The sequence below is a fragment of the Natrix helvetica genome (assembly GCF_964273705.1).
Source record: "Natrix helvetica genome assembly, chromosome: 1".
NCBI lineage: Eukaryota > Metazoa > Chordata > Lepidosauria > Squamata > Natricidae > Natrix > Natrix helvetica.
The window spans coordinates 76722624-76750299 of NC_138548.1; the positions used below are offsets into that span (position 1 = coordinate 76722624).

The 27676-nt window shown below is 36.9% G+C and overlaps 2 protein-coding genes and 1 long non-coding RNA gene across 8 annotated transcripts in view; 2 read left to right on the plus strand and 1 right to left on the minus strand.

Annotated features, from left to right (window-relative positions):
• ACTN1 (actinin alpha 1) overlaps positions 1-6563 on the plus strand; it is a 133542-nt gene extending 126979 nt beyond the window's left edge. For 3 of the 5 annotated variants that reach the window (XM_081966373.1, XM_081966369.1, XM_081966371.1), the window contains 2 exons: positions 3770-3928; positions 5664-6563. In XM_081966373.1, coding sequence (XP_081822499.1) covers positions 3770-3928; positions 5664-5822 — 318 coding nt within the window. In that variant the 3' untranslated portion in view covers positions 5823-6563. Of the gene's footprint in view, positions 1-407; positions 474-3769; positions 3929-5663 lie in introns of all 5 variants that reach the window. The other 2 variants (XM_081966372.1, XM_081966370.1) reach the window with 1 other exon arrangement.
• A 4843-nt stretch (positions 6564-11406) lies between these two features.
• LOC309394586 (serine/arginine-rich splicing factor 5-like) lies at positions 11407-27594 on the plus strand. Of its 2 annotated transcripts, none has more exons than XM_081957965.1 (8): positions 11407-11566; positions 12643-12779; positions 14631-14701; positions 15657-15749; positions 18218-18290; positions 24251-24324; positions 24835-24945; positions 26114-27594. In XM_081957965.1, the coding sequence occupies exons 2-8, from the start codon at positions 12654-12656 to the stop codon at positions 26355-26357; spliced, it is 792 nt and encodes a 263-aa protein (XP_081814091.1). In that variant the 5' UTR covers positions 11407-11566; positions 12643-12653; the 3' UTR covers positions 26358-27594. The 2 variants fall into 2 exon arrangements, with proteins under 2 accessions (XP_081814091.1, XP_081814092.1); XM_081957966.1 differs by lacking the exon at positions 11407-11566 and adding an exon at positions 11781-11936.
• LOC309394594 overlaps positions 24952-27676 on the minus strand; it is a 78118-nt gene continuing 75393 nt past the window's right edge. The window contains exon 3 of the long non-coding RNA XR_014175753.1: positions 24952-25353. This is a non-coding gene — a long non-coding RNA (uncharacterized lncRNA). The remainder of the gene's footprint in view (positions 25354-27676) is intronic.

A 27676-nucleotide genomic window follows, 5' to 3' on the forward strand; every position in this document is an offset into this window, starting at 1 on the left:
TTCTCTGTATTACCTTCTGGTTTTCCCACAATTCCACTGTGCTGTTTCTTTTTATGCATTTTCAAACTTTTGGGTTAAACTTTCAATTTGCCTAATTCCCTAAAATCTTACTGTCTTGACTTCTTCGTTTTTCCATTTTTTTTATTTCTTTTATATCCCCGTAACTATTTTTCTTCTCTACATTTAAACTTCCATCTCATCTTTATGAAAAATGTCCAAATCTTATTTTCTCAATTTATTTTTAACGTTCATTACATGCAATGCTTTATCTTCCATTCCTTCTTAATGAATATCCATTGCTTATAACATCTTCTATGGGTTGATCTCTTCTTGGACTTTCTCTCCATTTCTGTTTCTTCCCTCCCTTTCCCCCTTTATTCTTCTGTGTTTAAAACTCCTCTTTGTAGAAGAAGACTGGCATGATGGATGCTGAAGATTTCCACACCTTCCTTATCTCCATTGGTTACAATATGGTAATGTAGCATCAACAGCACTTCTTTTCACATTGGTATAGTTGGCCCTTAAAAAGGGGAAGGGCATACATCAAAAAATTTAAGGTAAAAATACATGTCCATGATTTTCAAATGGAAAATTATTTAAAATCTTACGTTTTTAAAAGTGTGCTGAAAGAGAATTAATGCCTCTTAATTACAGACAGAATTGTCTAAACGCGAGGTATGTTTTTCAAAATGACATTAATTCCTTTGGGAATCTTCTAAAGAAGAGAAATAATATAGCAAAGGCTGAATCAAAATTGTATAAAGTCTGTTCTCGTGGGCTGATTTTCTGAAATAATCAATTGTTCATTACTAGACCATCGTGCAAATGCATAACATTTTCTTTCAAGACCACTTCTTTTCTGCTGAAGCAGTGGTGGGTTCCTACCAGTTCAGACCGGTTTGGCTGAACCAGTAGTGGTTTGGTGGCCTGGGTCACTGGAAACGGCAGCGACCCAGGCCTGCCACACCCCTGAATCAGTTCTCCGAGCAGCGCTGTAGGCGCCACCATCTTGTTTTTCACTTCTGTGCATGCGCAGAACAATTTTTATTGTACTGTGCATGTGTGCGCAGCACGCTCACAAGCGAACCGGCAGTAGTGCCTGCTGGAACCCATCCCTGTGCTGAAGAAGTGGTTTTATTTTTCCAGATTGAAATTTCTTTTCAAGTGTTAATTCCTTTAAACATTGAGAATGTAGACACGTTCTGTCACTACTCTAGGACGGTAATGGTGAACCTTTTTGGCACAGAGTGCCCAAACTGGAAGGCATGCACCGGGGTGCCAGAAACCCAATAACCAGCTGGCCGGCACGCATGCACGCCTCAGAAATTCTACAACCAGCTGGCTGAGCTGAGGCGACGGTGCGCGTGCCCACAGAGAGGGCTCTGAATGCCACCTCTGGTGCGCCATAGGTTCACCATCATGGCTCTAGGAGCTATCTAGTTATGCATTTAACGTGTACTCGATCCAAGAATCACAGGGGTAGAAAATATTAAAATGACAGCAGAATCTCTAAAGTCCACCAATGCCCACTAATCAGAGCAGTTACACCCAACTGTCATTAGCCTTCAGAAGAAGCCAGCACACATTTCTGCACCACCTGCATGTATGGTGTGTAATTGTAGCACCTGTAATCCAGTGACATCTGCAGCAATGACCCCATCTGGGCAGTTCAGCTTCTGTTTTGACCACAGTGGCAGTGTTTCCATATTAATGGAATTTGCCCCCAATCCCGCAATTCCTCAGCCAAGACATTTTTTTTCACATACTTGTGTTGTCAGCATCTTACAGTTCAATAGTTGTGTGTCCTACCACCACCAGCTGACTGCTCTAACACTTCCAGTGCACACATAGGAATCACACATGGTGATCAAATTAAGGTTAGCGCTGATATTTGGGCAGCTTTCTGATCTCATTGCATCTGCAGTTTATCATGGTATGACTGTGACATTTTACTGGAGAGGATGCTTTATTGAACTTGATGTAAAAAACTTCTGAATTTTTTTCTGTCAAGTCAGAAGGTCAGGCCAGATGTCTCAGTAGAAATGATAAAACATTACTTGTGGATGAACTTACTTTGATTTTTGGATTTCAGTTACAGCTATGGGATGACCTTATAGGTAGTGACTCAGAAGTTATTTTATCAAATCCGGTAGTTTCTAGTCCTTCTAACTTTTAATGCAACCAGTTGTCATAGTTTTCAATGAGTTAAACTACAGGTTTCAATATGTTAAATATCAGCTTTTAAAGCTCAATATGACTGATTTATAATCTGCATATACTTTAGCAACAATAAAATATTACATGTTATAAGTAAAAACATCTAGTTATTTCACCGATGAGATTGCACAGAAAAGTGGTCTTTAAAAAAAAGATTTGAAAATTTGAAATCTCGGTAGCCCTTAATTTGGAAATTATGCCTCATTTGAATGATATGGGTAAAAAAAAGTAGAGGCAGAGATCAAAAAGAACCTCTAGGAAGAGTAGAAAAAAAGAAAACAGTTTAGAGTAGAAGAAAGGAGAATAGAATAGAACAGAATAGCATAGAATAGAATTCTTTATTGGCCAAGTGTGATTGGACACACAAGGAATTTGTCTTTAGTGCATATGCTCTCAGTGTACATAAAAAGGCAGGATACATTCATCAAGAATCATAAAGTACAACACTTAATGATAGTCATAAGGTACAAATAAGCAATCAGGAAACAATATCAATATAAATCGTAAGGATACAAGCAACAAAGTTACAGTCCTGCAGTCATAAGTGGGAAAAGATGGGTAATAGGAACGATGAGAAGACTAATAGTAATAGTAATGCAGCCTTAGTGAATAGTTTGACAGTGGTAAGGGAATTATTTGTTTAGCAGAGTGTTGGCATTATAGAAAAAAAGGGTTACAAATACAGAGTGCTGCAAAGCTGGAGATAGGCAAACGATAAAAGAGGGCAAAGCCTGGCAGAGCTGTCTTTTTGCTGAAGTCAAAGGGTGAAACTTCAGCAGGTTGAATGAGATTTGTATATTTCTGTTGGGAAGCAGTACAGAGGAGAAAAAAAGAGACAGAATCTGACCTTTCCTTTCTTGCACACATGTGAGTCTCTAACTCTAATCCTTCCCCGTTTTCCCTTTATGTCAGTTTGTATTTTATTGTGAGGGTTGTGTGTTCAAAATTGATAAAGCTATATTTTTAAAAAAAGGGGGGGGAATAGCTTCAGACATATTGGATTTGGGTCCCTTGCACCTTCAAAATGCCTTCAGATTCATTGTAGTTTGGGCAGAGAATCATTCCCTTTGCATGAATTGCTCTTCAATCTGGTTAAACCCATGCTGGTTGGGGATGATGGGCGTTTTAGACCCCTGCATTTAAAGGGTAGGGAAATTATCCTAGGGCAGGGGTCAGCAAACTGCAGCTCTGGAGCCGCATGTGGTTCTTTCGTCCCTATGGCAAGGGGAGGGTTTTCCAGTTGTCTCCACAGTTGATAGGACTTTCGGTTATGACAGGTAGAGGAAAAAGTACGATGCGCTAGGAGAAGACTCTATGGTGGGGGAACTGAACTTCCGGTCAGCTCCAGAATTGAACAGAGGGCTTCCCGTTAGGACCTTTGTGGCTCCCGGTGTTTTCTTTTCTGTGGGAAATGGGTCCAAATGGCTCTTTGAGTGTTTAAGTTTGCCGATCTCTATCCTAGGGAATAGCGCGTAAGCGCAACAAATTTCTATTCAATTATTTCCTGCCACCTTTGGATTAAATTGTTGCTGAATTTTATTTCCTGACCCAGGGTGAGGCAGAGTTTGCTCGAATCATGAGCATTGTGGATCCCAATCGCATTGGAGTGGTGACATTCCAGGCCTTCATTGACTTCATGTCCCGGGAAACAGCAGATACTGATACAGCTGACCAAGTTATGGCCTCTTTCAAGATCCTGGCTGGAGATAAAGTGAGTTCAGGTTGAATGAAAAGAATGCTGACTTGTAGCAGAATTTAAGCTTGATTTCAGGTTATAATATAAATGCAAAAGAAAGATTGTAGTGGCCACTATCCTACTGTGAACAGATAATGGGATTTTTTACTGAAATACCTGAGCATCTGGAACTTTCCTTCAATTCACCAATATCTTATTTCTGTTTGAAGCCGTGAAAGTGGAATGGAAAGTTTAATAATGGATTGAATGTCTTACACATTCTCTCTTAAATATGCTTATTGAATTCATATCACTACAATAAATAAAGAACAACTCTGTATGCACATTTATACACCCAGGCATTCAAGCCTGTATTTGCCTGATCCCTCTCTAGCTCAAACTCGCAGCCCACGGCCTGCATGTGTCACGTGCTGGCCCCACCCCCACCCGGTTTAGCGAGGGGGGAAAGTTCCAATACGTCACGTGACGACACTATGACAACACGAGTTTGATACCCCTGCTCTAGCTATTCTGTTGTTATGATGGGATGGGCAGAGGCAATCTATGTCTTTGGCATTCATGACAAGGATTCAAAGACCAAGTGAGAATAGATGTCTCAAGTTATTGTCAGTTATATTTTTACTAGACTTGTGCTGGTAATTTTCAACTTAGGGCCACAACTGGAACCAGAATTGTGGTCACTAAGCAAAATTAAAATTGGGACTAGACACAATTTTACAGCCATTTTTTACTGTGGTCATTAAGTGAATCATGGTAAATAAGTGAATCACATGGTGTCAGGCATAAATAAACAGATCCATACATGAAGAGCTACTTTATTGCTCATGCCTATTTCACAGGAATCGTTCAGACTGATATTCTGCACCTGAGCCACATTAGATAAGGTCCGACAGCATTTTCTCTCTCTCTCTCTCTCTCTCTCTCTCTCACACACACACACACACACACAGACACACACACACATATATTCATTAAGCAATCATGTGTCCGCAGGGATGGTGCAACAGTCAAAACGTTGAAAATGGATTGCAAGTCACTTCTCCCAAAGCTGCCATAAACGTCCAATCTTTGTTAAATGAATGGTCATAAGTCAAACACTACCTATAGAGCAAAGCCTGTAAGAACTTGTTTTAGGTTCTGGCAAGTCTCTCCTAGCAATTTTCCCAAATTCTGTAACAAACCTTTGGGAATCAATTGGTGTGTTCTTCAGCTATTCTAGTAGGGTAATGAATTATTTAAATGGGATTTATTCTAGCAAGGAACTGAATTTCAAATCAGGAAGTGCCTGCTTTGAATTTAACATCTATCATAAATTCTTTAGATGCTTTTTGGCAGATCTTTTTTGTTTCACTTCAGTTGCTCTGTTTACAAGATCTAGTTGACATCAATTGGATTTCATAGACCCTCCGTCTATCATCTCACACGTATGTGTATACGTACAAACACACACACAGCACACAGCTTTTTCTTTTAAAGTAAGAATTTTAAAAAAGTAACAGATCCTAAACATCCTTAAGGAAAAACCTGATTTTTTTTCATTCAAGTTTCACCCAGCACTCGTTTTCATTTTAAAAGGAAATTAACCTGTATCCGCAAATTAACCTGTAACCTGTTTGCAGTTTTCTAGAATACATCCAATTCAAAGGGATTTGAATTAAACTGTTTAGCAAATAATGTCTGCTTGATATCAATAAGCTGAAGCTTCTAATAAACTGAAATGGAAAATGGTCATCTGTGTATTCTCTTGTAGAACTATATCACTGTGGATGAATTACGGCGGGAGCTGCCTCCAGATCAAGCTGAATATTGCATTGCCAGAATGGCACCTTATACTGGGCTGGATTCTGTACCTGGTGCCCTGGACTACATGTCTTTCTCGACAGCTCTCTATGGCGAAAGTGACCTTTAACCTCTCTATCCACATCACCTGACCTTGTTCCATCCAGGTGCACTTTTCGTTCTGTCTGCAAACAGGTTCTGAGCTACCTTCTTGTCCCCCTTCTTGCTCCCACATCAAAGAACAGCTTTCCTTTGTGATGGGCGGGGAAGGTCTTGGAATGAAATAGCCAATCACAGCCTTGAAAAAGGGCGGTTTCCAAAATTTGCAGGGGGAAGCGGGACGAGGTTACATTTAAGCAAACTTATTTTATTATAGAAAAAGTATTTTTCTCCAAGGTTGAAGCATAAATAGAAAAAAGTTTAAAGTATTACACCAAATATGGCTGGTGAGAAAGTCCCACCCACCCCTTTTTTTTCTTTTGTTCCAACGTAGGAAATGGAGGTCAGTGTTGTATTCCATTCTTATACCTGAAGCCTGGCACGCTTCTTCTATCCTGAATCAACTTTCTCACCTGTCTCTTATTTCTTTATCGTATTGTTTTACAGAGGAGGAGATGGGCAAATGCATGCATTGCTGGTTCACTCATTTCATGAAAATATTTTACAATAAAACTTTTTGAGATTGCTGTGTTTTTTTAGGGAAAAATAATGTACACAGCTCATGTTTTCATATTTAATTAAAATTACAATCTGCCTACCTGTGTATTGTTGCTGAAACTTGTCTGGTCCCCAAATATGGCGCTTGAGAGTTGGCATCTTTGATATTGCTTGTCACAGACCATATTAAAAAAAAAAATCTTGTAATAACAAATCTAGACGTCATTATTTTGTCTGTTTCACTTACTAAACTCTGTTTAGCTGCATGTTTAAATACATATTTGACCATGTGGGAAAGTTCAATATTCAAACATCTTAAAAAACAAACAAACAGCAAAACACCAAAATGTATCCCTCTTTCTCCTTTGAATGCGTTGATGTTTATATTCCTAGTGTTACCAAGTCTAGGCTGAGAAGCTAAACAGCTTGCATAGTATGTGTCTGAGAAACTCCTAGGGAATATCGGGGCAGTATGCTAGACAGGAGGTCAAAGAAATATCCTGGAAAACAGCAGCTGCAATTCCATGCTGTTGCCAAGAGAACTATCAGTGAAGTCACCGTGAGACATCTGTCTTGATAAGTTACCTCAGTATCTCTCATTCTTGTCATTTGAAGACAAAGACCTTAATCTCACATACTCTTACTATTCTACATTTGATTCTAAATTTTAAAAAATCATGCATATAAGTTAGATTTTAGAAAAAAATATTATCAACATGCGTCTCTTTTCCTAAACCAATCAATCAATTTACTACCTGTGAGGAAGAAGTGTTTTTCTCCTTTGCCAGATTTCCCCCCAAGAGTATTTGGGTCTGTGTAGGTGATATGGATTCTTGTTAGAGTACTATAATTTAATTGTTGTTCCAAAAATAAGATTCCTGCTTAAGCAGTAATCTACAAATCCACAGGGGGCACCCTGTTTTTTTCTCCTTGGTTTCATCCAATAACACTAAGGCTGATTACAAGACTCCTGCTTCTGAATACCCTCAACTGCTTTATCTTTATTACGATAACATCCCTTTATTAGGTATTATGTCATTGCAGTGTGTGTGTACATCTTGTTCTTAAGGCCGTAATAGATTAAGATCTCTGGTAGAAGCTCAGGAAAATATTTTTGAGAATATCTAGAAGGAAACATCTTGACAATCCATATCACTTGCTTTTACACACACACACACACACACTTCAGATATTTTATTTCTTCCATCAGCTTAGTGATGCTCTTAGTTAACTATTTATTATGCCTTGCATGATCTAAAGGTGGTATATTTAAAATTAAAGTTGAATGCAGCTTAGAAGTTCCATTACAAACTTCCCTAAAAGCTCATTGTGGTTATATCAATCAGTTTTCTTTCATAATTTCAGGAGGCTTACTTTCAAACACAGTTGGGTTGCAGGTAGCTAAATAGACAGATAGGATATATATGTGAATCATGTGAAGTTAATCATTTAGTAGTATTCTACTGCAGTTCCAGCCAAACCTCATGTTTTATATAATAGGAAAGGACAGCATTTTCTGGATACTGGTAACTGCATCAATAAGCTAACCAGCATTGCCAGTGACTAAATATACTGAAATAACATGTAGTTGAGCAGTATCTGAAGGGCCACATGTTGCATCTTCCTGCCATACAGCCTAATCTGTTGGAAGGGAGGGGTATTTTATGTCAAATATTTGAGGAATAAGTGAGCATATTTGTGCATTTAAAATTATCCCCCTTCGATCACTTCCGAGCGCTCAATAACACAAAATGGTGTTAAAATTTCAAACACTGAAATAAAATCATAGGGATGGAAGATTGTTTCAAAACAAATGATTGTTCATTTTGAACACAGATCTCCCTCTAAAGCTCCTACCCATTGGTTCTGGTCCTACCCTTGGGTGCTATGGAGAATGAATCCACACTTTCCCTGGGACAGCCCTTAAACTGTGAGGAGATGGCTGTGTCTCCCCTTTGCCTTTTCTTAAGGCTAAACACGCTCAGTTCCTTTAACCCTTCTTCATAGGATTGACTTCCAAGTACTTCACCATCTCTGGTCCTCTGCATTCTTTCCAGTGCTGCTGCGCATCCTCTTTATATTATGGCAACCCAAACTGACACACTATTCCAGGTGCAATCTGACCCGTGCAGTGTGGAAGTAGCATTTCCCCTGATCTTGACATTATACTTCTGTTGGTGTAGCCCAGGGTTGCAAAGATTCAGTGGCAGCACCCTTCTCACAAGCCAGTGGTGGGATTCAATTTTTTTTTACTACCAGTTCTGTGGGCGTTGCTTGATGGGCGTGGCAGAGGAAGGATACTGTAAAATCTCCATTCCCTTCCCACTCCTGGGGAAGGTTACTGCAACATCCCCACTTCCTCCCAATTAGCTGGGACTCGGGAGGCAAAGAATAGATGGGGACCGGGCCAGTCAGAGGTGGTATTTACCAGTTCTCCAAACTACTCAAAATTTCCACTATCGGTTCTCCAGAACTGGTCAGAACCTGCTGAATACCACCAGTCGCAAGCACTATAACTTACATTGCTTGCATCTCTGATATTTTTTTAATTTCAAATGTAAACAGTTTTCACTATTGAACTGTATATTCTTGAGAAAAGCCTGATCTTCAATTTTACATATACAATATAAATGAAAAACATACACACACAAACAGCTTGCAGGGATACTCCAGTAATATCTTTGATCCCATCAATTCAAATTAGTCATTGATTTTCCATCCCACTTCCCTCAATACAATTATTTTTTCTCATTCATAATCTCTTCATGCCACATACCCAAAGTAATACATTTCAGTTTGCTTGCTCTTCCCCGCTATGGAACAAGGTTACTTTATTTGGTTAGGATTGAGTAATTGGTTCTTCTTAAAGTTCATTGGTTCTCAATAAACATTTCCAAAATTAGAATTTGAAGGTATTGTAATTCTCTTCACTCTTGGTCTTCAGCATGCATTACCTTTGGAAAGATCACTGCATTAACTATTCTGATCTTTGTTGTCCTTAAATGTACTTATCCTTTAAAGCAGAGGTCTGCAAACTTGGCAATTTCAGACTTGTGGCTGGCTGAGGAATTCTGGGAGTTGAAGTCCACAAGTCTTAAAGTTGCCAAGTTTAGAGACCCTGCTTTGGGCCCTGGTCTTGTCTTTCTAGAAACTGGGCTGATAAAATCATATTCCAGCCAGAATCTTACATTCTTCTCAGACCTCAGGCCTTTTACTTTGGTTTCTGTTTTGATCAGTATGAAGCTTTCCTATGCTTGTAAGATGAAAATGAGACTGTGACTTCAAGAATCCACATTATGTGCTGACATTTTCCATACAATGAAGTTGTAAGTGCATTCATGCTCTTGCCAAGTATTTGCTGGTCTGAAGAATAAAAACATTGAGACAAAACCTTCCAGCGGTATGTTTCAGTTTGTTTAAGGAAAATGTTATTTTATGGTAACTAATCGCATCAACAGTTGTGACAGTTATGAAGGTTGCATCAGTACAGCAAACCTATTCAAGAGCTCTGCTGTATCAGCTAATGGTCTATTCTAGACCAACATTCAGAGATGGACCAACTGGATTTATTTGGGAAGCTCTGAAGCTTTGGCTTTCCAATTTAAGGATGCTGATGCTACCTCAGTCCACGAGCCGGACACGAAGAGAACTCTCCCAAATACCATTTAAATCACGTTCAGCCTATTTTATCATTTGTCAGACTCTAGTACATTCTGATGGTATCAATTCTTACAAATATTCATTTCCTAGATAGCTGACATTTGTGGAACCACTAACATTTTAGAAAGTGAAAATTACCAAACTATAGAAATATTTGAAATGTTTCCTTGAACCAGGAGAGCAAAACCTTCAAATCAACGCAATATTCCATAAGTCTTATTGCTGTAGGGCTATTTGTTTTAGACTGCAGAAAGTTGGCAGTGACAACAGAAAAATAGAAAACTACCTCCAACCCATTCTTCTCTTTTTTTTTTGCAGGGCAGAGCTGGTGGCCCTAGATATGGAAATATCACTAAATTTGTGAATGTTAAGTTTATTAATACATAAGTACTCATTTTTTTGCTTCCAGACATAACGTATATCTTAAGTACAAAATGTAAGCCACACAAAATATCAAGTGCTGATTATTCTTATACATTCAGCCTGTTCTTCAAATTGCTATAACTACTGAAAACCACTACACAAATTTGAAATTTGTAAATCCAATTGGACGGTGACAATAATCTTTACTTTTGCCAAAGACAAATCCAACTTACCATCACCTTTGTTCCTAAGATCACTTAGCTCACCTTGCCGGTTTCTCAAACTAAAGCAATCTAACCAAACTCCTAGCAGGGAGCTTTTTCCACCTAATTTTTATTACTGTATTTTCTGAATTATAGAAGCCAAGGTTTCAGCCTTACACGTGTATATGTATATTTAGTTTAGGATATTGCTGGTGCCAGTCACACCAAGTTGTACAACTGAACTAGGGATAAAGCAATAATCCCTGACAATCAGAAGAAAACATATCTTTCTTCAAGCTTTGGCGACTCTCCAAGAAAATAGCCTGTAGAGATGCCTGTTTCAGCAGAACAGGGCTGGAAAACAATTTTGTTTTCTATTGCCTGAAAGCACTTAATTGTAGGAGGAATGAGACTTCTTACCAAATGCAAATAGGAGGGAATAATTAATCTTTTGCAGCAACATTTGTAGTTTCCTTTCAAGGTTCCCAAACCCCTTGCTCGCTTCATTTCTAACATTGGGAATTCTGGGAGATGAAGTCCATATATCTTAAAGTTGCTGAGATTGAGAAACTCTGATTTAAAAAAAAACAAGGTAACCGCTCGCTCGTCTAATAACATTTCCCACCCTCCCTTTCTTCCGTTCCCCCCCCCTCCCCCAGTTCTCCACGCGGCTCTAGTAGTTAACTTCCGCCTGTAACTCGCCCACAGAGGAAAGCCTCCCTTGCACCCGAGTTTACGGCTGGGCTCAGAATACACGCGCGCGGAAGTCTGGGAATCGCAGTCCGCCCGCGGGTTGGAGCGTAAAGAATCTGCGCAGGCGCCGTTGCCTCGTTGCCGCTCCTCTTAAGGGAAGTAGCGCCGCCATTTTCTCTGGCGGACTGAAGTGAACGTTGTGGTTCCGCACGACCGAAACGAGTTTCCTGAAAACGCTCTGCCATTGCCGTGAGTGTCGGGTCTCCTTTCAGGCGATAGAGCGGAGGCGGAAACGAAGGTGAGTCGGCCAAAAATTTGTGGGGTGGCGATTTCAAATGGCCCCGTAAAGCGGCAGGTGGCTTTGAGGCTGAAGCTCAGCCTAGCCTGGGCCGTTTTCCGCTTATCGGTTGGTTCAGCCTCGTCTTCGCTTCCTTAGCTTCCCCTCCCAGCAGCCTCTCCTCTCCGCCTCCGTCATTGTTGCCGTTAAGTTTCTCTTTTCTCTCCCCCCCTCCCCCCATTTCCTTTCTTGAGCTTCCTCGTTTCCTCCTCCGGCCGGTGTTGCTTTCCTCCAAAGTTCTGCACCCCGGATCTCCTGCCTCTCTAAAACTAAACCGATTAACGTCCAGTTCTGTTGAAGAGGAACTCTTGAGAAGGGGGCGAAAGCAGAGGTGATTTTTAATGACCTCTATTATTTCTCCTCTTTGAACGCTTGTATTTTCTCTTGTCTAAGCAATGTCTTTATTTTTTAAAAAAGAAAACCCCACTTGTCGCTATTTTTCCACAGCCTTGAGAGCTACCTCTGAAGGGGTGATGGGGGTTTTTTTAGTGACTACCTGGTCTTGTAGGAATCGACCATCGGAGTGTGGGGTTAAATTTTGAAGGCGCTTACCAGAGTGATCCAAGGGTTATATGTAAACCTGGAAAGATGTCCATGCTAGTAGCAATTGGGGTGAGAATAGAAAGCCACAATCATCTATTTTTATTAGAGTTGGTAGTTCATTTGTTGGTTCATCAGATGTGTTTTTGACAACATTGCATCCAGGTTCCAAGAAAAATATCCAGGGAATTTCCTGACAATTAAACAATCAGTGGGACAATTTTTGCCTCCAGACTGGAAGTTTTTAAGAGATTGGACAACCTTTTTATCTGAAATGGGATAGGGCTTCCTGCCTGAGGAGGGGGATTGGACTAGAGGATCTCTAAGGAGGTCCCTTCCAACTTGATATTCTTATGTGAATTCTTACAGAGATGGAGAAAAGAAAGAAAATAGAATTAAAAAAAACATGGTTTAAAATATACTCTCCCCCCCTCCTTGAGCTTGGATTTATTTAAGAAGCATTTTTAACAAGAATTCCTGAACTTTATTTTTTGCAGCTTGGAATAGAATGAGTGGCTGTCGTGTCTTTGTTGGACGTTTAAGCCCGCATGCTCGGGAACGAGACGTAGAGAAATTTTTCAAAGGATATGGCCGTATACGTGAGATTAATCTCAAAAATGGCTTTGGTTTTGTGGTAAGTATATTTATTCAGATATATTTTCTGTTTTAGGCAGCTACTGGAGGAATATCATGTGATGCACATATAGTAGTACATGTGGTGATGTACTATATATGTGTTTGTTTGCTTTGATGCCTGCTTTTATTCACAGTTAGTATCTGTAACATCCCCTTAGAGTGGGGGTCTGTGTTGTCACTTGCTCATATAAATCTCTCATTGCAGCCTCAGTTTTTTAATTCAAGAATACAGGAACAATCAGGCTGGAAACAATACCCTAATCATGGAATTACCAACCCACCCACCCCCAACACTGGCAGGGCAAGCTAATGTATATAAACGGAGCAGCCCGACATCGCTAGATGTTACCTAATGGATAATTTAATGTCTGCAGGCAAATAATTAAACTGAGAGCACCAAGTACTCCACAGTTCAACCCTGAGCTACAGAGATTCTTTTTTCTCTTGTAACTATTTTTTCATTCCAGGGCCTCCATACATGCCTCTCCAGTAAACCCTTTTTAAGAAATGAGAAAGGATAGACATTAGTGCTGCACTGTTTTTCTTAGGAAATATGAACTACAAAAGAAGTATGAGAGTCTCCATAATTGTATTTCCTGGACAGTTTTGCTTCATAACATTGCTGTTCAAAAATGGAGATAAACTAGAAAGAAAACCAACACACTTCTTCATTCCCTCAAAAAAATAAAAGAATACAATACTGATAGGAATGCATACCTGTCCCACTTTTAACTGGAAAAAAATTAATAAATTGTTAGCAATGTTTTTAACAAGCAAACTCTTAAGTTATATGGACTTGTCTTTTCTGCTAACCAGCCTGCACCAGTGTAGGCGGTCTTGCTGAATATTATTGCAGCTTATCAGAGAACTAAAAGTGAATGATTAATGTTGGGAATGTGATATAATTTCTCTCATCCCTGAAAGGAAAAGAAAATGGGCAAATTGAGCAGTTGTTTATCTTCCAAGCAACAGAGAGCATTTAGCCTTCCGTGTTTATGGAGGTTGCAAGTAAAAAACATTGTTTTAAAGGGTTAAAGTTGGTTAAAATTATATTATTAAATTCTATTAATGACTTTTATTTGAGTATTTGAAAATTTATTTCAATATTATGAAGAGAGTTTTACTAGTGAAATGTCAGTAGGACCACAGGACAGTCAATATTTTTACAGATTTTCAAACATTCTAGTAAGAAAAAGTACAGGATTTAGTAGTCCCTTATAATTTAATTTCCAATCTTTTGGTGTGAAATCCTTGCATATTCTAGATATACATATATATTTCAGGACAGTCTGGATCAATCATGAGGACCCTGTATATTTATGTTTTTCTGAACTATATCTTATGCAGGTAGCCCTTAGTGACCACAATTGGGTCAATTTGATTGCTAAGCAGAAAAAACATGTAACCATGACAGTTCCTCAGTTCCCCCTTGGTCACTAAATGAAAAATCACATGACCATGACTTACTTTGCCTTCTCTATTAACTTTGCTTGTCGCAAGCCAATAGCAATGAACACATATATGACACTCTTAACAGTTGTAAATGTTAAGATTGGTGGCAAAGTTTTTTTTTAATCTTTACTTCATTAAATGAAGTAGTCAATAAGCAAGGACTACCTGTAACAGACTCATACATTTATACCAACAGGGAGGAATGTTAAAAATTGTGAGCATAATGAGAACATAAGTTCTCCACATCTGATATAATGCAATGGATAAAAATTATCTCAGGAATTAAAATCGGGGTTAGGCAATTTTAAATTATAGCTCCAATCATAACCAGAGCAATAGCTGATAGAATTTTTAATAGCAAAAATATTTTACTTGTTTCATTATTTTGCTTTTCTAGGAATTTGAGGATCACAGAGATGCAGATGATGCAGTTTATGAATTGAATGGCAAAGAGCTGTGTAATGAAAGGTACTGTTTATTCTCAAGTCATGTGACAGTACAATTGCAAATCTGACTTTTCTGTTGCATTCTAGTGTACTTTGGGGTTATTGTGAGGATAGAATAAAAAGGGACAATACCATGTATGCCAATTCATATGGAAAAAAATCCCAAATGCGCTGTCAGGCAGTATGTTTACTAGCATCAATTAAATTTGCACAGAAATTATGGAGTAATATTTGAGAATTAAAAGATACTTTTAAAAACTTTTTTGGAATGGGTAAAAGCAATCTGAAGTAATTTTGAAACACAAAGTCTTAAATCAGAGGATTAATGAAAGAGAATGAACAAAGTGTCATAGGCAGGATTTCAGATTATATTTGAGACAAACAGTGTATTTGTAACAAAATATTCAGTTTTCTGAAGTAGCCCAAAAGCATTATTGATTATATCAGAGATATATGACTTCTCTGATACAGAGAATTTCAGATCTTAGAGGTACCCCCTAGAACTCCTTAAACATAAATGGGTTTCACTCATGCAGAAACTTGGTAAATTAAGAAACATCAAGAATGTCTTCCTACTGAATCATCTTCATTCTTTAACAGGCAGTAGAGAATCTTCCCCGCCCCCAAATCCTCTGTGTACACCTTGACGGAAAAGTTGGTGGGGAGTAATATGCTGTTTACAAAATTGGCTTTTCAGCTAATTTCTTGGCCACTTCCTAACTAAATAAATGCTGTAGAAATGAATGCACATCATTTAGTCATCTCACATACTGGTATCTCTTTACTTTTCAGTTATAAATGCCTGAAGACCTTAATTTAGGCAGTGAGAGATTTTCTTGATTGTAATGATCTGAGTTAAGAAGAATTTGCTTTTGTTCTTAAGTTTGTTCAAAATTATTACCATCATATTTTGCTGTTTAATGTATTCCTTTCCACTAGAAAAAGACTGAAATACTGAACTTACTTATTTTTAATAGGGTTACAATTGAACATGCCAGAGCCCGAAGAGGGGGTAGGGGCAGATACCCACAACGATTCAATTATTACCAGTCCTATGGGGGTGGATCTAGGTAAGAAGGAAATTTTGTTTACTGCACTGTCACATGTGGTTTTAAAATATCTCAGTCCTTAGATTCAGGATTGTAATATAGTTGATATTTCTATATACATTTTAAGATACTTTTCCAGTAAGGCAATAAAATCATCTTTTTTTAATTTTTGTAACTCCATGCTAATGTAATTGCAAACAATTTTGATATATGCACTTTATTGGTTGAAGATGCTAGGTTCAAATAATTTAAACACTGAAAAGAGAGGTTACGGCTACTGCCTGTAACTGTCTGAAGTGTTTTCAGATTGCACATAATTGCTTCTACAAATTATTCTCAGTTTCTACTCAGTCTCGAAAGGAAAGGTTTATAATTTGGGTTTCATAAAGTTTAAATTTAAATCCGTAAAGCTTGTTCTTGTATGAGCATCATTGAATAGAATGGCTATTTTAAGCTGTATTGTGCCCTGGTTGTCTGTAATTTTAAGTTGCGGGGCAGCTGGGCTATCGTTGAAAAATATAGCTGTAAAAGCTAGCAGTATCCTAGGGCTATCACACTTTATAGTGAAACTGAAATTTGAGCTCTTAAGTAATGCTTCTTTTGAAATGTATAGAAGCTATTGAAGAATTATATTTGTGACACATATTTGATAGTACCTTTAAAAATAACTTTCATGTTTCTCAGATTCTCTGGTATAAACTATTACTGGAAGTAGCTAGTACATATTCAGACCCTTGTATTGATGGTTATATAAAATATAACGAAATTTCATTTTAATGTATGCCTAATAGTGTACATTCAAAGTGACAATAAAGTTATTCTAAGTCATATAACATTTGTATTTTTGCATTACATTCTGAGGCAAATTTCTTGCCATCCACAAGTACAAAACATTGAGAATTTGTACTTTTGCATATTGAAATGTCCTGTTCAGCTTCTCTTTTTTTTAATGCAGTGCTATTGCTGCAGTAGGAATGATCCAAGGTCCAGGCTAAAAATGAACTTTTAAAGTAGGATATGTGACTGATTTTCATGGGTATCTGGCATGGTAGTAACGTTCATGACAGATAGTGCCAGACAAGAAGAGACTACTATTTCCAATGCCTCAGCCTGCCAGTTGGGGGATTCTGAAACTTCTGTTTAAATGCTCTGAAGATCTGGATATTCTGAAAAAGGGGGCATTTAGAGGTATGCAAATTAAATTGTGTGCAACTAAATTGCCTCTTCTTTAATTCTCCCAAAAAATGTTGATTGTTGCATTTGTTGTGATATGACAAAGCGATCACTTTTAAGATAGACTGAATAAACAAATGTGGAGGCTTCAATTATTCATACACTTCTCTTATAACACCTTGGGGTTTGATGGCAACCAGCCAGCAGCTCTTGTAGTAGCAGAGCTGTTGTAATGTCAATGAACTCAGTAGTTCCTGAGCTTACTGCAGCTTATTGAAAAGCACATATAACCCACAACCTTATCCTCTCGGGGCTGATTTATTCATATGTATTCATTATTTGTGCCAAAGGTATAAATTCCTTGGAAATTGTTGTATTAGGTGATAACTTTCAATATGAAAGCTTTCAGTACAAGTAGTCCTCAACTTACAGCGGTTCATTTAGTGACCGTTCAAAGTTACGACGACACTGAAAAAACTGACATGACAGTTTTTTACATTTACCTTTGCAGCATCCCCATGATCACGTGAACAAAATTCAGATGCATGGCAAGTGGTTCATACTTATGATGGTTGCAGTGTCCTGGGATCATGTGATCAGCTTTTGTAAACTTCTGACAAGCAGAGTCAATGGGGAAGCCAGATTCACTTAACAACCATGTTACTAACTTTACAAATACAATGATTCACTTAACAGCTGTGGCAAGAAAAGTCGTAAAATGGGGCAGACTTACTTAACAAATGTTTCACTTAACAACATAAATTTTGGGCTCAATTGTGGTTGTAACCTGAGGACTACCTATACTGAAATGTTATACATTGTAGACTTACGACTACAATGGAGCCCATAATTTTGGTTGCAAGTTCTTGTAGTCATAAGTTGGAGGCAGCATGTGACCAGATTTGATTTTATGACAGTTGTAATGATTGCAAATTGAATCATGTGGTTGTAAATAAATCATGTGATCATTAAGTTTTCTGAATATGTTTTTTTTTTGCTGGAAACCAGCAAAAAACTGTTGCTAACCACAGTGATGTGATTATAGGGCCCTGCAACCAGTCGTAAATTCGAGCCATTTCAATTATCCAAAATGCAATCACATAACTGGGAGGTTGGCAGTCATAAGAAGTTCTGCTTGCTTTCATAATGTAAACTAGCAACAACTCTGCTATCCTTCAAGTACATGATTTAAATACAGAGTAGCCATATTTCTTAGAAATTTTTTGAAGAAATAAAATCTGACAAAAGTAGAAAGTGTTTAAATTTTCCGCTGGAAATTTAGTTATAGAGTAACAGGAAATGTTTTCCATTTGTAGTCAGTATGGTCCACCTCTTCGTACTGAACACAGACTTATAGTTGAGAATCTTTCTTCACGTGTCAGCTGGCAGGTGAGTTGGCACTTACTTTAAATAACATTTTTTTTAAAAGATGGGTTTTGGTTTCCTAAAAGAGGTAACATAAAGCATTAGCACATTTTTTTTAAAGTAAGAGGCTTAAATTTCTTTCATTTGCATTACCAACAAGAAAGCTGCTTATATTTTTAAAACTGCTAATTAGTGTTTCTTGGACAAATGAAAACTTCATCTCATATGATTGTCAGGAAAAAAAGCTCTCAATGCTTAAGCATCCAACATAATAAATAAAAGGCTGGCCTCATTGAGTGATAAAGCTGCAGATTGCTTCCAATTTTATATCTGGCTTCAATAGAATGAACAGAAGTATTCACCTGTTTAAAAGTATTGTGTTATGTTCTAATGCAGGAAGTTTCGTGCATTATGTTATCTGTATTCTGAAAGGGACTTGTGGCTTACAGTGAGTAGCTAACATGATTTTAAATATCCAATTTGTGCATGTATTTGGGCATAAGTATTGTCAGTGAAACAAAACTGGGGTTGTTTTGGGGTATTAATTTAGAAGTGAAAGTTTAGACCACAAGTTTGTTTTTCTCTAATGTGTCCTTGAGTTGGTGTATTACTAATGGGATTGTTTTGGCCCTTAGCAACTGTTTGGAATTACTTAAAACTATTTTTTAGCAAACATATACCCTCCTCAACAATTTTGGAAACAATTATAGAATGTTACATTTCTTTCTCCCATTCAGTTTTTTAAAATTAGCATTCAGGTTACCAAGCCATTCTTCTCCAACCTACTATTTCCGTATGTGCTTCTTACAACATAAATCCTGTTGTCAGTATATTAAAAAGTATACATTTCCAGATTTTTTTAAAAAAAGAACTCTGCATTATGCTAAATTGAAAGAATAGATGGGGCAGAAGTAAGAAAAGTCAGTAAATTGTAAATCTCTATTATATTTTAATAGCAATAGCGCTTAGACTTATATACCGCTTCATAGTTTTACAGTCCCCTTTAAGCGGTTTACAGAGTCAACATATTGCCCCCAAACAATCTGGGTCCTCATTTTACTGACCTCAGAAGGATGGAAGGCTGAATCAATCTTGAGCTGGTAAGGATTGAACTCCTGGCTGTAGGCAGTTAGCCTGCAATACTGTGTTCTAACCACTGCACCATCACAGCTCTTTAACCAATTCTGTTTAGTTTTTATCCAAAATTTCTATATTTTTTGTTTATATGAAGAACTAATACAATAACAATATATTTTTGACATGATATTATATGGTCATCATTTTTATTGAACTTCATTTTATGTCCTTTTTGCATAAGTGTACAAAAATGATTGAGACAACAATCAAATTTCTACACTGCCAGTCTCACTTAAATGACTTGGTGGTTTTCAATAAAAATTCTGCCTTGAAACATTTTGAGTGCTATTATTTTTTCATACTATAAATTTCAATATTTGTTCTTTAAATAGGATTTTCAAGGAAGGAAGAACAAATAAAAGTTTGGAAATAAACTAAACCCTTAGTTTAACAGACTAATGGGGAAAAAGGGATATCTATTAAAATAAAAAAAATCTATTAAATCCATTGGGATTTTATACATCTATAAAGTGGCAGATGGGATTTAATACATAAAAATAAGATTTTGTGCATGGAATATATAACATATCAACAGTTTCTCAGATTCATCTGAAATTTACTAAACCAACATGTTACATCAAGATTTATTACAATTGCACAAGTATGAACTGGAGAGCTGTCAAGAGACTGATTTTAGCAATGTAATATATTGCCCAATAATTTTGGATCAACAGAGATAGGGTCATAGTATTTGGAGGCAAACAGATGTATTGATTGAGTAGCAAAACATGCTACACGTGCTCTAATATGAGAAATTCACATGGGAGAAACCAGGAAGATTGGAACTTGGATTATTTTGAGGCGCACACTGTCCAAAATTAAAAACATTTTGTTTAATTGGTGTATCTCTGATCTTCCAGGTTTGCAGTATCATCTCTTACGACATGTCAAATCTTATGACATGAATATGAAACTTGTCTTATAGAGATTACATTCAGCAACATAGCCCTCTTATAATTCAGGGGAAAGTGAGTAAAGTACTTTGAAAAAAGTTATCTTATATCTTTTACAGCAAGCACATAATCTGCAACCCCTGCGAAAATGATTTACAGGCTAACAGACCTGATGCAGAAAAAATAAAATATCTGAAGAGAAAAATGGCTTAGAATTTAAGTATGTAATGTTCTTCTTATAAAAACCCAGGTGGAAAGAACTGTGATGATGAGATATTGCCAGTGGCAATATTTTGAAATAGAAGAATGCTGCTTAGCACCTACTTAGCCCAGCATTTGATTTCAGTACACATCCCCACTAGCATGTATATAAATAGGGAATGAAGCTAACAGCCTTTAATTTATGTTACCACAGCATCTGAAATTCAGCATTCTATGACTTGTAACATTTAACTACAAGAGGTATCCTTCCATTATTTTAGTCCTGAAGAAAGCCTCTTTGCTCCTCCTGTTTAGTCACCTGTCAAATACCAGGTTCAATTAGTTGTTGATACTACTTAGCCATAGAGGGGGCATTGTCAAACAGAAGGTTGGCAGTTCAAGACTCAAGTACTGCATAATGGGGTGAGCTCCCATTCCTGCCCCAGCTTCTGCCCACCTTGCAGTTTGAAACCATGCAAATATGAGCAGATAAATAGGTATTACTTTGGTGAGAAGGTAACAGCGTTCCATTGCCTCAGTGTGTAGTCATGCTGGCCACATGACCAGAAATGTCTTTGAACACAGGCCCCCTCAGCTAAAAAACGGGGCCAAGTACCGTCCCCTAGAGTCAGACACAACTGTACAGGGGAAGTCTTTACTTTTACTACTTAGCATGTTGTCTTTTTGACATTTTAGCCAGAGAAAATTTGTTTCACAATTCATTTTCTGAAATGTATGCATGTTTTGTTTGCTATTCCTGGCATGATGGTTTCTAAATGCCTTTCTGTGTATTTTTATGGTGAAAGCAGGAAAACACAAGACAAATAAACCTTGGGTAAACCCACTAGGTTATTTATGACTAACAACCATATTCTGGCAGTTTTGTTCAGTCACACTTAGTATGATTCTCTGGGACTTTGTGTATGTGTATTTATTTGTATACAAACACAGAGAGATGGCACATATCTGTGTGTATTTATTTATTATGAGCCAGTATTCATATCTTTAAAAATCCTATTAGTTCTTGGTTACCTGTGGAGAGAGAAAGTGTATGAAGCAGTTAATGTGAGTTTTCACTGGGCAACATCAAACACTGTATACTTCTGCTGAAATGCATGCAAAAACCATAACAATCACTTTGTCAGGTTAAGTGTATGCCCTTCTCCCCATTTGTGAGTGATCCACGCCTTAACAGCTAATTGTAGGTGGGATCCATGTGGTTCTTCTTTGTAAACAACTTCTAAAAATATCCTTGCTTTTAAACTATAAAGTGATTTTCTGTTCAAATCTATTTTGCTTCCATGATACAAGCAGCTAGGTATTAAAAGTTTTGATTTAGATGAAATTATCAATTGTATAAGAAACACTAAGTTATTGCAGATATTATTTACTTGACATCAGTTAGTGCTCAGCGTTCATACTGTGTTTGAAATAAAGTAGATGTTTTAACCTCATAAATGTTAGTCTCTGCCTGCTACTGGCAGAAAGAAAACATATTTATCATAATGCATCCATCCCCATTTCTTAATTAGCTTGTTTGCCTAGCTTAATTTCCTTTGAAACAGGAGAGACTTAATAGCAACCACCTACTTTTCTATTTTCCTAATTAAAAGGTAACAGAATATAGTATGAGATTGTCATGAGATACACTTTGTAAGGTCTCAAGAATTATAATTGGAAGAGGAAAATCCTGGAGTAACTCTTAACACAAGCTAAGTTTCATAGTCCTTTGAAATCACTTTCCCTCCTGTTTAATTTGAGTGGGAGGGCTACTTAATTGTGTTTATTTGATGTGACTAACAAGGGACATAAAGTCAGGACTTGAGCCTTGCTAACAGAAGTCATCAATTATGCCTGAGGCAAGGCTTTACTCAAGTTCACAAATTCAGTAAAATATCTTGAATTTTGCTAGTATTTAAAGGATTCTAACTTTTAGAATCTATCTTAAGAATTTTAAGATGTTAGGTTTAAAGGTATTAGTTTCCCACTGATATATGCTTTAAAAATCCAGATGCTAGTAACTCCTAAGGTGTATATGTGTGTGTGTGTGTATGTATGCTCTGATATAATTTATTTTCCCTCCCTTTAAATTTTTTCCACTAAACTAGGATGAAAAAAATAAAAATACTTTTGAAATAAAGGTGTTAATATAGAGTTGTTTCAATTTTCCTTCTAATTTCTAAAGAAAAATAATTGAATGTCTTGTGACATTGAAATATGTAGAGCAAATTTAACATTAAGCTTAATTAAATTTCACACCAGGTAATCAAATTTGAAATATGATATAATCAGGTTTATAGATAAATGAGTGTCTTATCTTATTTCATAGTTAATGAAGTAAAAATTATGTAAGGGTTGTTTACACCTTTTACTATGATAAAATCATTTGAATTACTGTTACCATCATGCTGCATTATGTGTTATAAGTTTTATATTGAGAGGATTATTTCAAGTGTATACTAATTGCTCCTATCCTGATTTCAAAGTTCTTCTATTGTTAAAAAAAATCACTATTATGGAGAATTTTGACTGGAGTATTCAGTATACTATAATTGAATCCTGCTTTGAAAGAATGTCTGCTCTTCAAGTTTGTTTTGTGTTAGGATAAAGGCTCAGGTGTTTAAACTGTTAGATTCACATACTAGTTTGTAAAATCTGAGCAGAACTTTATTAAACACTATAACTTGAGGTATCCTGTAATCTAGTTCAACTTTAGGCTTTTTGTTTGTATATTTTTTTTCACAAATATACTCTAACCAAGTTCATTTTGAACCTCTTTTAACAGCCTTGCTTTGGGTTAGCCCTCGTTTCTCTTGTGTGGAGGAGAAAGAACCCAAGAGGTTGGGGTTCCTAGTGGCTGAATTTCTAGGGCTTGGCCTGTTCTGAGTTTTCCCTTTGGTACCCATGACACAGCTATCATGGCGATGTAGACCCTGGTTGGCTCACAACTCGATTGGCTAGCACAGGTCAACCTCAGGTTCTAGAGCCACTTCCGGAGACTTTCCAATGCTTTCAGGGTCTTTGGTATCTTCCCCTGAAGCACATTGCTATGCTCCATTCCTCTGCCCCTCCCATGTAAGGGAGTTCCTCTTGAACTGCTAGGCAATTATTGGACAAGCGACTGTTTGCTTAAGGTTACCTGCTTATATCATCTGACCACTTGTGGTATATTATGGTAAGTAGCCTCTGGCTATAAAATGTCAGCTATTATTGGGACATTTTGTAAAAATTAAGAAATAATGCATAAACGACTTTTTAAAAACGCCTTTAACACTTAGTTACATAGCATTGCAAAATAAACACCGTCTCAATTACATTAAATGCAAGTCTCTGTTAAAATAACACTAAGGTTGTGGCACAGACTGACAAAAGCCATACAAAATTTAATACTATCTTTTGACAGGTTGTGACAGAATCTTAGTGTTAACTTAATAAAGACATTTGTGTTTAATTTTTATAGACTGGGACGTAGAATGTTTCTAGGCAAACCTTGAGTATACAAGTGAACTGAGATTTCAGGCAATCAAATGCTTGCATTTAATAACACCATACATATGTTCATAGTTAAAATACATGTTATATATACTTTAGGCATTATAGAAGGTATGTCTTAACTATACAGATTAGTTTAATTTTTCTCATAGTTAGAGCATATGACATTTTGCTATAATTTGTTAACTATTAAGTTCTGTTTAACAATGCATCTTGAATCTTACACTCATTTCCTAATCTGCACTATCACTCTTACTGCAGGATTTGAAAGACTTCATGAGGAAAGCTGGGGAAGTTACTTTTGTGGATGCTCACAGAAACAATCCAAATGAAGGGTAAGTTGAAATTTTGCATCTACTGAGGCTGGGCGGGCTTTAAACACCATACCTTCTACCATATTGTCTAACAGACAACTTTGTTCCAGAATATAACGGAAAATGCTGCTATTAAAATCAGATTTCAAAATCAGACTTATTCAGATTATATCTCTATCCTATCTATTGGGATCATGGAATTTTTCTGAATGTTATTAACTAGAAAACCCAAAAATCTGTTAACTATTTGTATTATATATAGAATCAGTCAAAAACAACTGAGAGAAACTACTACTTTTCATCTCTGTTTAAAAATTGTTTCCTACACAATCATTTGCTAGAAATAGAAAACTTTCCATGAAGAAGTTCTAAAGAAAATACAGAGAAAATACTTCAGTGTTATGTACTGAAATTGTAATAACTTTAGGCTTGGGTATTGGAGTTACTATAATATTGACATTTGGTTATACGTTTTGGGAGAAACTAAGGTAACCAGTAATGTTTATTGTGGTTTTGCTAATGAATCAACAGAGTGGTAGAGTTTGCATCATCCAGTGACATGAAGAGTGCGATGGATAAATTGGATGGAAGTGAATTGAATGGACGTAGAATTAAACTAATTGAAGATCGCAAAAGGCGCAGGTATTTTGTTAGATAAAAATATATGAATGACAATAAAATAATTTGGAATATTTATATGATAATTCAGGGAATCTTGCAGAAACAGCATTGTATCCCCAAATTTTTCTATCAAAGCATAACTTTTCTGTCATTTGATACTCGTAGGAGATTTGTACATATCCTCTAGAGCCATGATGGCAAATCTGTGGCACGCAAAGCTCTCTCTGGGAACATGCATGCACACCGGACAGCTTCTCTTTGCTCACACCAGAAACGACCAGCTGGCCGGTGTGTGTATTTGGGTTTCCGGAGTGTGTGTTCTGTTCTGAGCACTCACTGCTGAAAAGGTTGGTCATCACTGCTCTAGAGGTTCCATTTCACAGTTCAGGTACCATCATTTGTACATAGTTAAGACAAGTATGGCAGAACCTACAAGAAAGAGTGAGATCAGTCATAGTTAACAATACCTAGTTAATGTATTGTTCAAAAACCTAGGATAGAAAATAACCCATATAATACAAATGAAAGCAATTGAATTTGCTGCTGCTCCAATCATTTGTGACCCACCCAGAGTAAATTATAATATTTGGATTGGCTGCCAATTTTAAATAAACACTCTATGCCAAGGTTTAAGGGAAGGAAACATTTCCTTTTCCCCTCTTAAATTGTGGAATTTCTACTTGAATTTTTACTAGGCTGGGGTTGCATATGGACTGGATAGGGCAGAGCAATTACTGTTAATGGATAAATGAATAGATTTATTGAATTGTGCTAAGGTTGCAGAACAAAGCATTTCAAAATTATTTTTATTTTAAATACTGGTGAGTGTATTGTGCTCTATGCTGAAATTGAAATCCAAATGTGTAATCCTTGGGAAATAGACTAGGGAAGAGACATTGTCTATGAGCTGAGGAGCATATTCTTTGTGCTTCAAGAAGCAGTAATTCCAATGAAGTTGAAAGAGAAATCAAAAGAGAAGCTTGCTTTTTCAGGATTTTCTGTAAATGTGTTACTGGAAAGAGATAAACTGTAAAGAAAGTTCTTTAAAGACTAAGATCTTCAGACGTCTATGTGATATGCATTCTATGATAATAGACATGCAAAATTGCATGCAAGCATATTTGATGAGTAGGAAGACCACTTATAGAGGGTCACACACAATGAAAACTAATGGCTGAATATTTATTAGGAGCCGGTCTCGTTCTCGAAGTTATTCAAGGTCTCGCAGCAAGTCAAGATCTGCAAGATCCTCTAAGTCAACCAGCAAGTCTCGTTCTAAAAGCCGCACCCCGGAAAAAAGGAGCTCTCGGAGCCGTACACCTGAAAGAAAAAGCTCTGAAAAAAACCACTCTGGCACGCAGAATTCCTCTCCATCTCCTCCGCCAAAGAAGAGGTCTCGCTCCAGGTCAAGTTCTGCTGAAAGCTGTACTTAAAAGATATTTTGAGAAATGTATAAATGTTTAATTTCCAAATCAAATTTTCTACAAGCTTAAATAAGTTGTGGATGGGGGTGTTCTCAAATGAGCACAGACATCTGAAGAGCGCACGTAGGTAGGTAAATTGTAAACAGTAAAAAAACCAAACCAATAAATTGGCAAATTATAATTACTCAAATGTACTATGCACTGTGTTGAGGCCTTGCTGAATAAAGTAGGACACATTGGGAGTGTTTTCCTCATTGGTATATTCAATGAATTTAAGACCTAGACTGTGGTGTTGCTTTTCAGAATCCTTTGTGCTTTGCACACAGATTGTTTTGTACTTAGCAACCAATAAGCCACCAAATTAATTACTAATGTGAAATTTGAAGGTGGACATAGCAGCTCTGTTTAATAGTGCACACAAAAGTATGTTGATCTTGAATGATTAGTTGCTTATACTACACTAATATTTATATATCAAAATAGCAAATCTCAGAAATGTTTAATGTTACCAGGTTAAGTTGCGATACCTTTTGGAAGGCTAGTTTAAGTTAGTTCTTGGTTGAGAAGCGTGTTTCCACTTTGAGTTTGCTCTGGACTGGTAATAAAATTTTCATAATATTCCAAATAGAAAGGAATCTTCAATGCAGCAGTTCAGGAAAATATTTAATCCATTTTATGAGAACGCTGTCATTTTGTAGAGGATGCCCGTAAAAATTTAAAACATGCCCCTCTTACTGAAGCTCCAAGTTTTTATTTTAATAGCATACAAAGAGTATTGTTCTATATGGCTTCCAATACAAAAGAGTAATTGTTAGAGGTACATGAAGTATTGGAAGCAGTAAATTGTCAAATATAATGGAAGATAATATTCAGTTGTCAAGGTAAGTAAAAGCTTAATGTATTGTGATTTTATGAATGCTAAATTGTGAAATGGCATTTTTCTTAGTTCTACAAAACATGATTTAGCTTTTGTTAATAGCTAGTACTTTGCTAATCCTTAGCTTTGAGACCAAGTAAATTATCTGGCTTCCATGTAGTTAAAATGAGGGAATCCATTTGAAATATTTGTAAGCAACCATAAAAATGTTTAAATGTACCAATGTGCATAGTATATAAAATACATCTCCCCTGTATCTCCCATGCTTTCTGCAGCTTTGGCGGTCTTTGTGTTGCTCATTTAAGCTACATTGGTAAACTTTTCTTTGTTAACAGTTTTTGTTTCCAATAAAATCGATAAACAAAGAAATCCTGATTTGTCAGTCATTGTTCAAACATGGATACATGACGGGGATAGGGACTCAGGCATTTATTATGCAAATTTATTTAAG

Bases quoted from the DNA above. Each gene is read 5' to 3' on its own strand.
- LOC309394586 (XM_081957965.1), top strand. From the start codon at position 12,654: ATGAGTGGCTGTCGTGTCTTTGTTGGACGTTTAAGCCCGCATGCTCGG. The intron at 14,702-15,656 runs GTACTGTTTATT...TATTTTTAATAG, and splicing joins AAAGAGCTGTGTAATGAAAG to GGTTACAATTGAACATGCCA. The intron at 15,750-18,217 runs GTAAGAAGGAAA...TTCCATTTGTAG, and splicing joins TCCTATGGGGGTGGATCTAG to TCAGTATGGTCCACCTCTTC.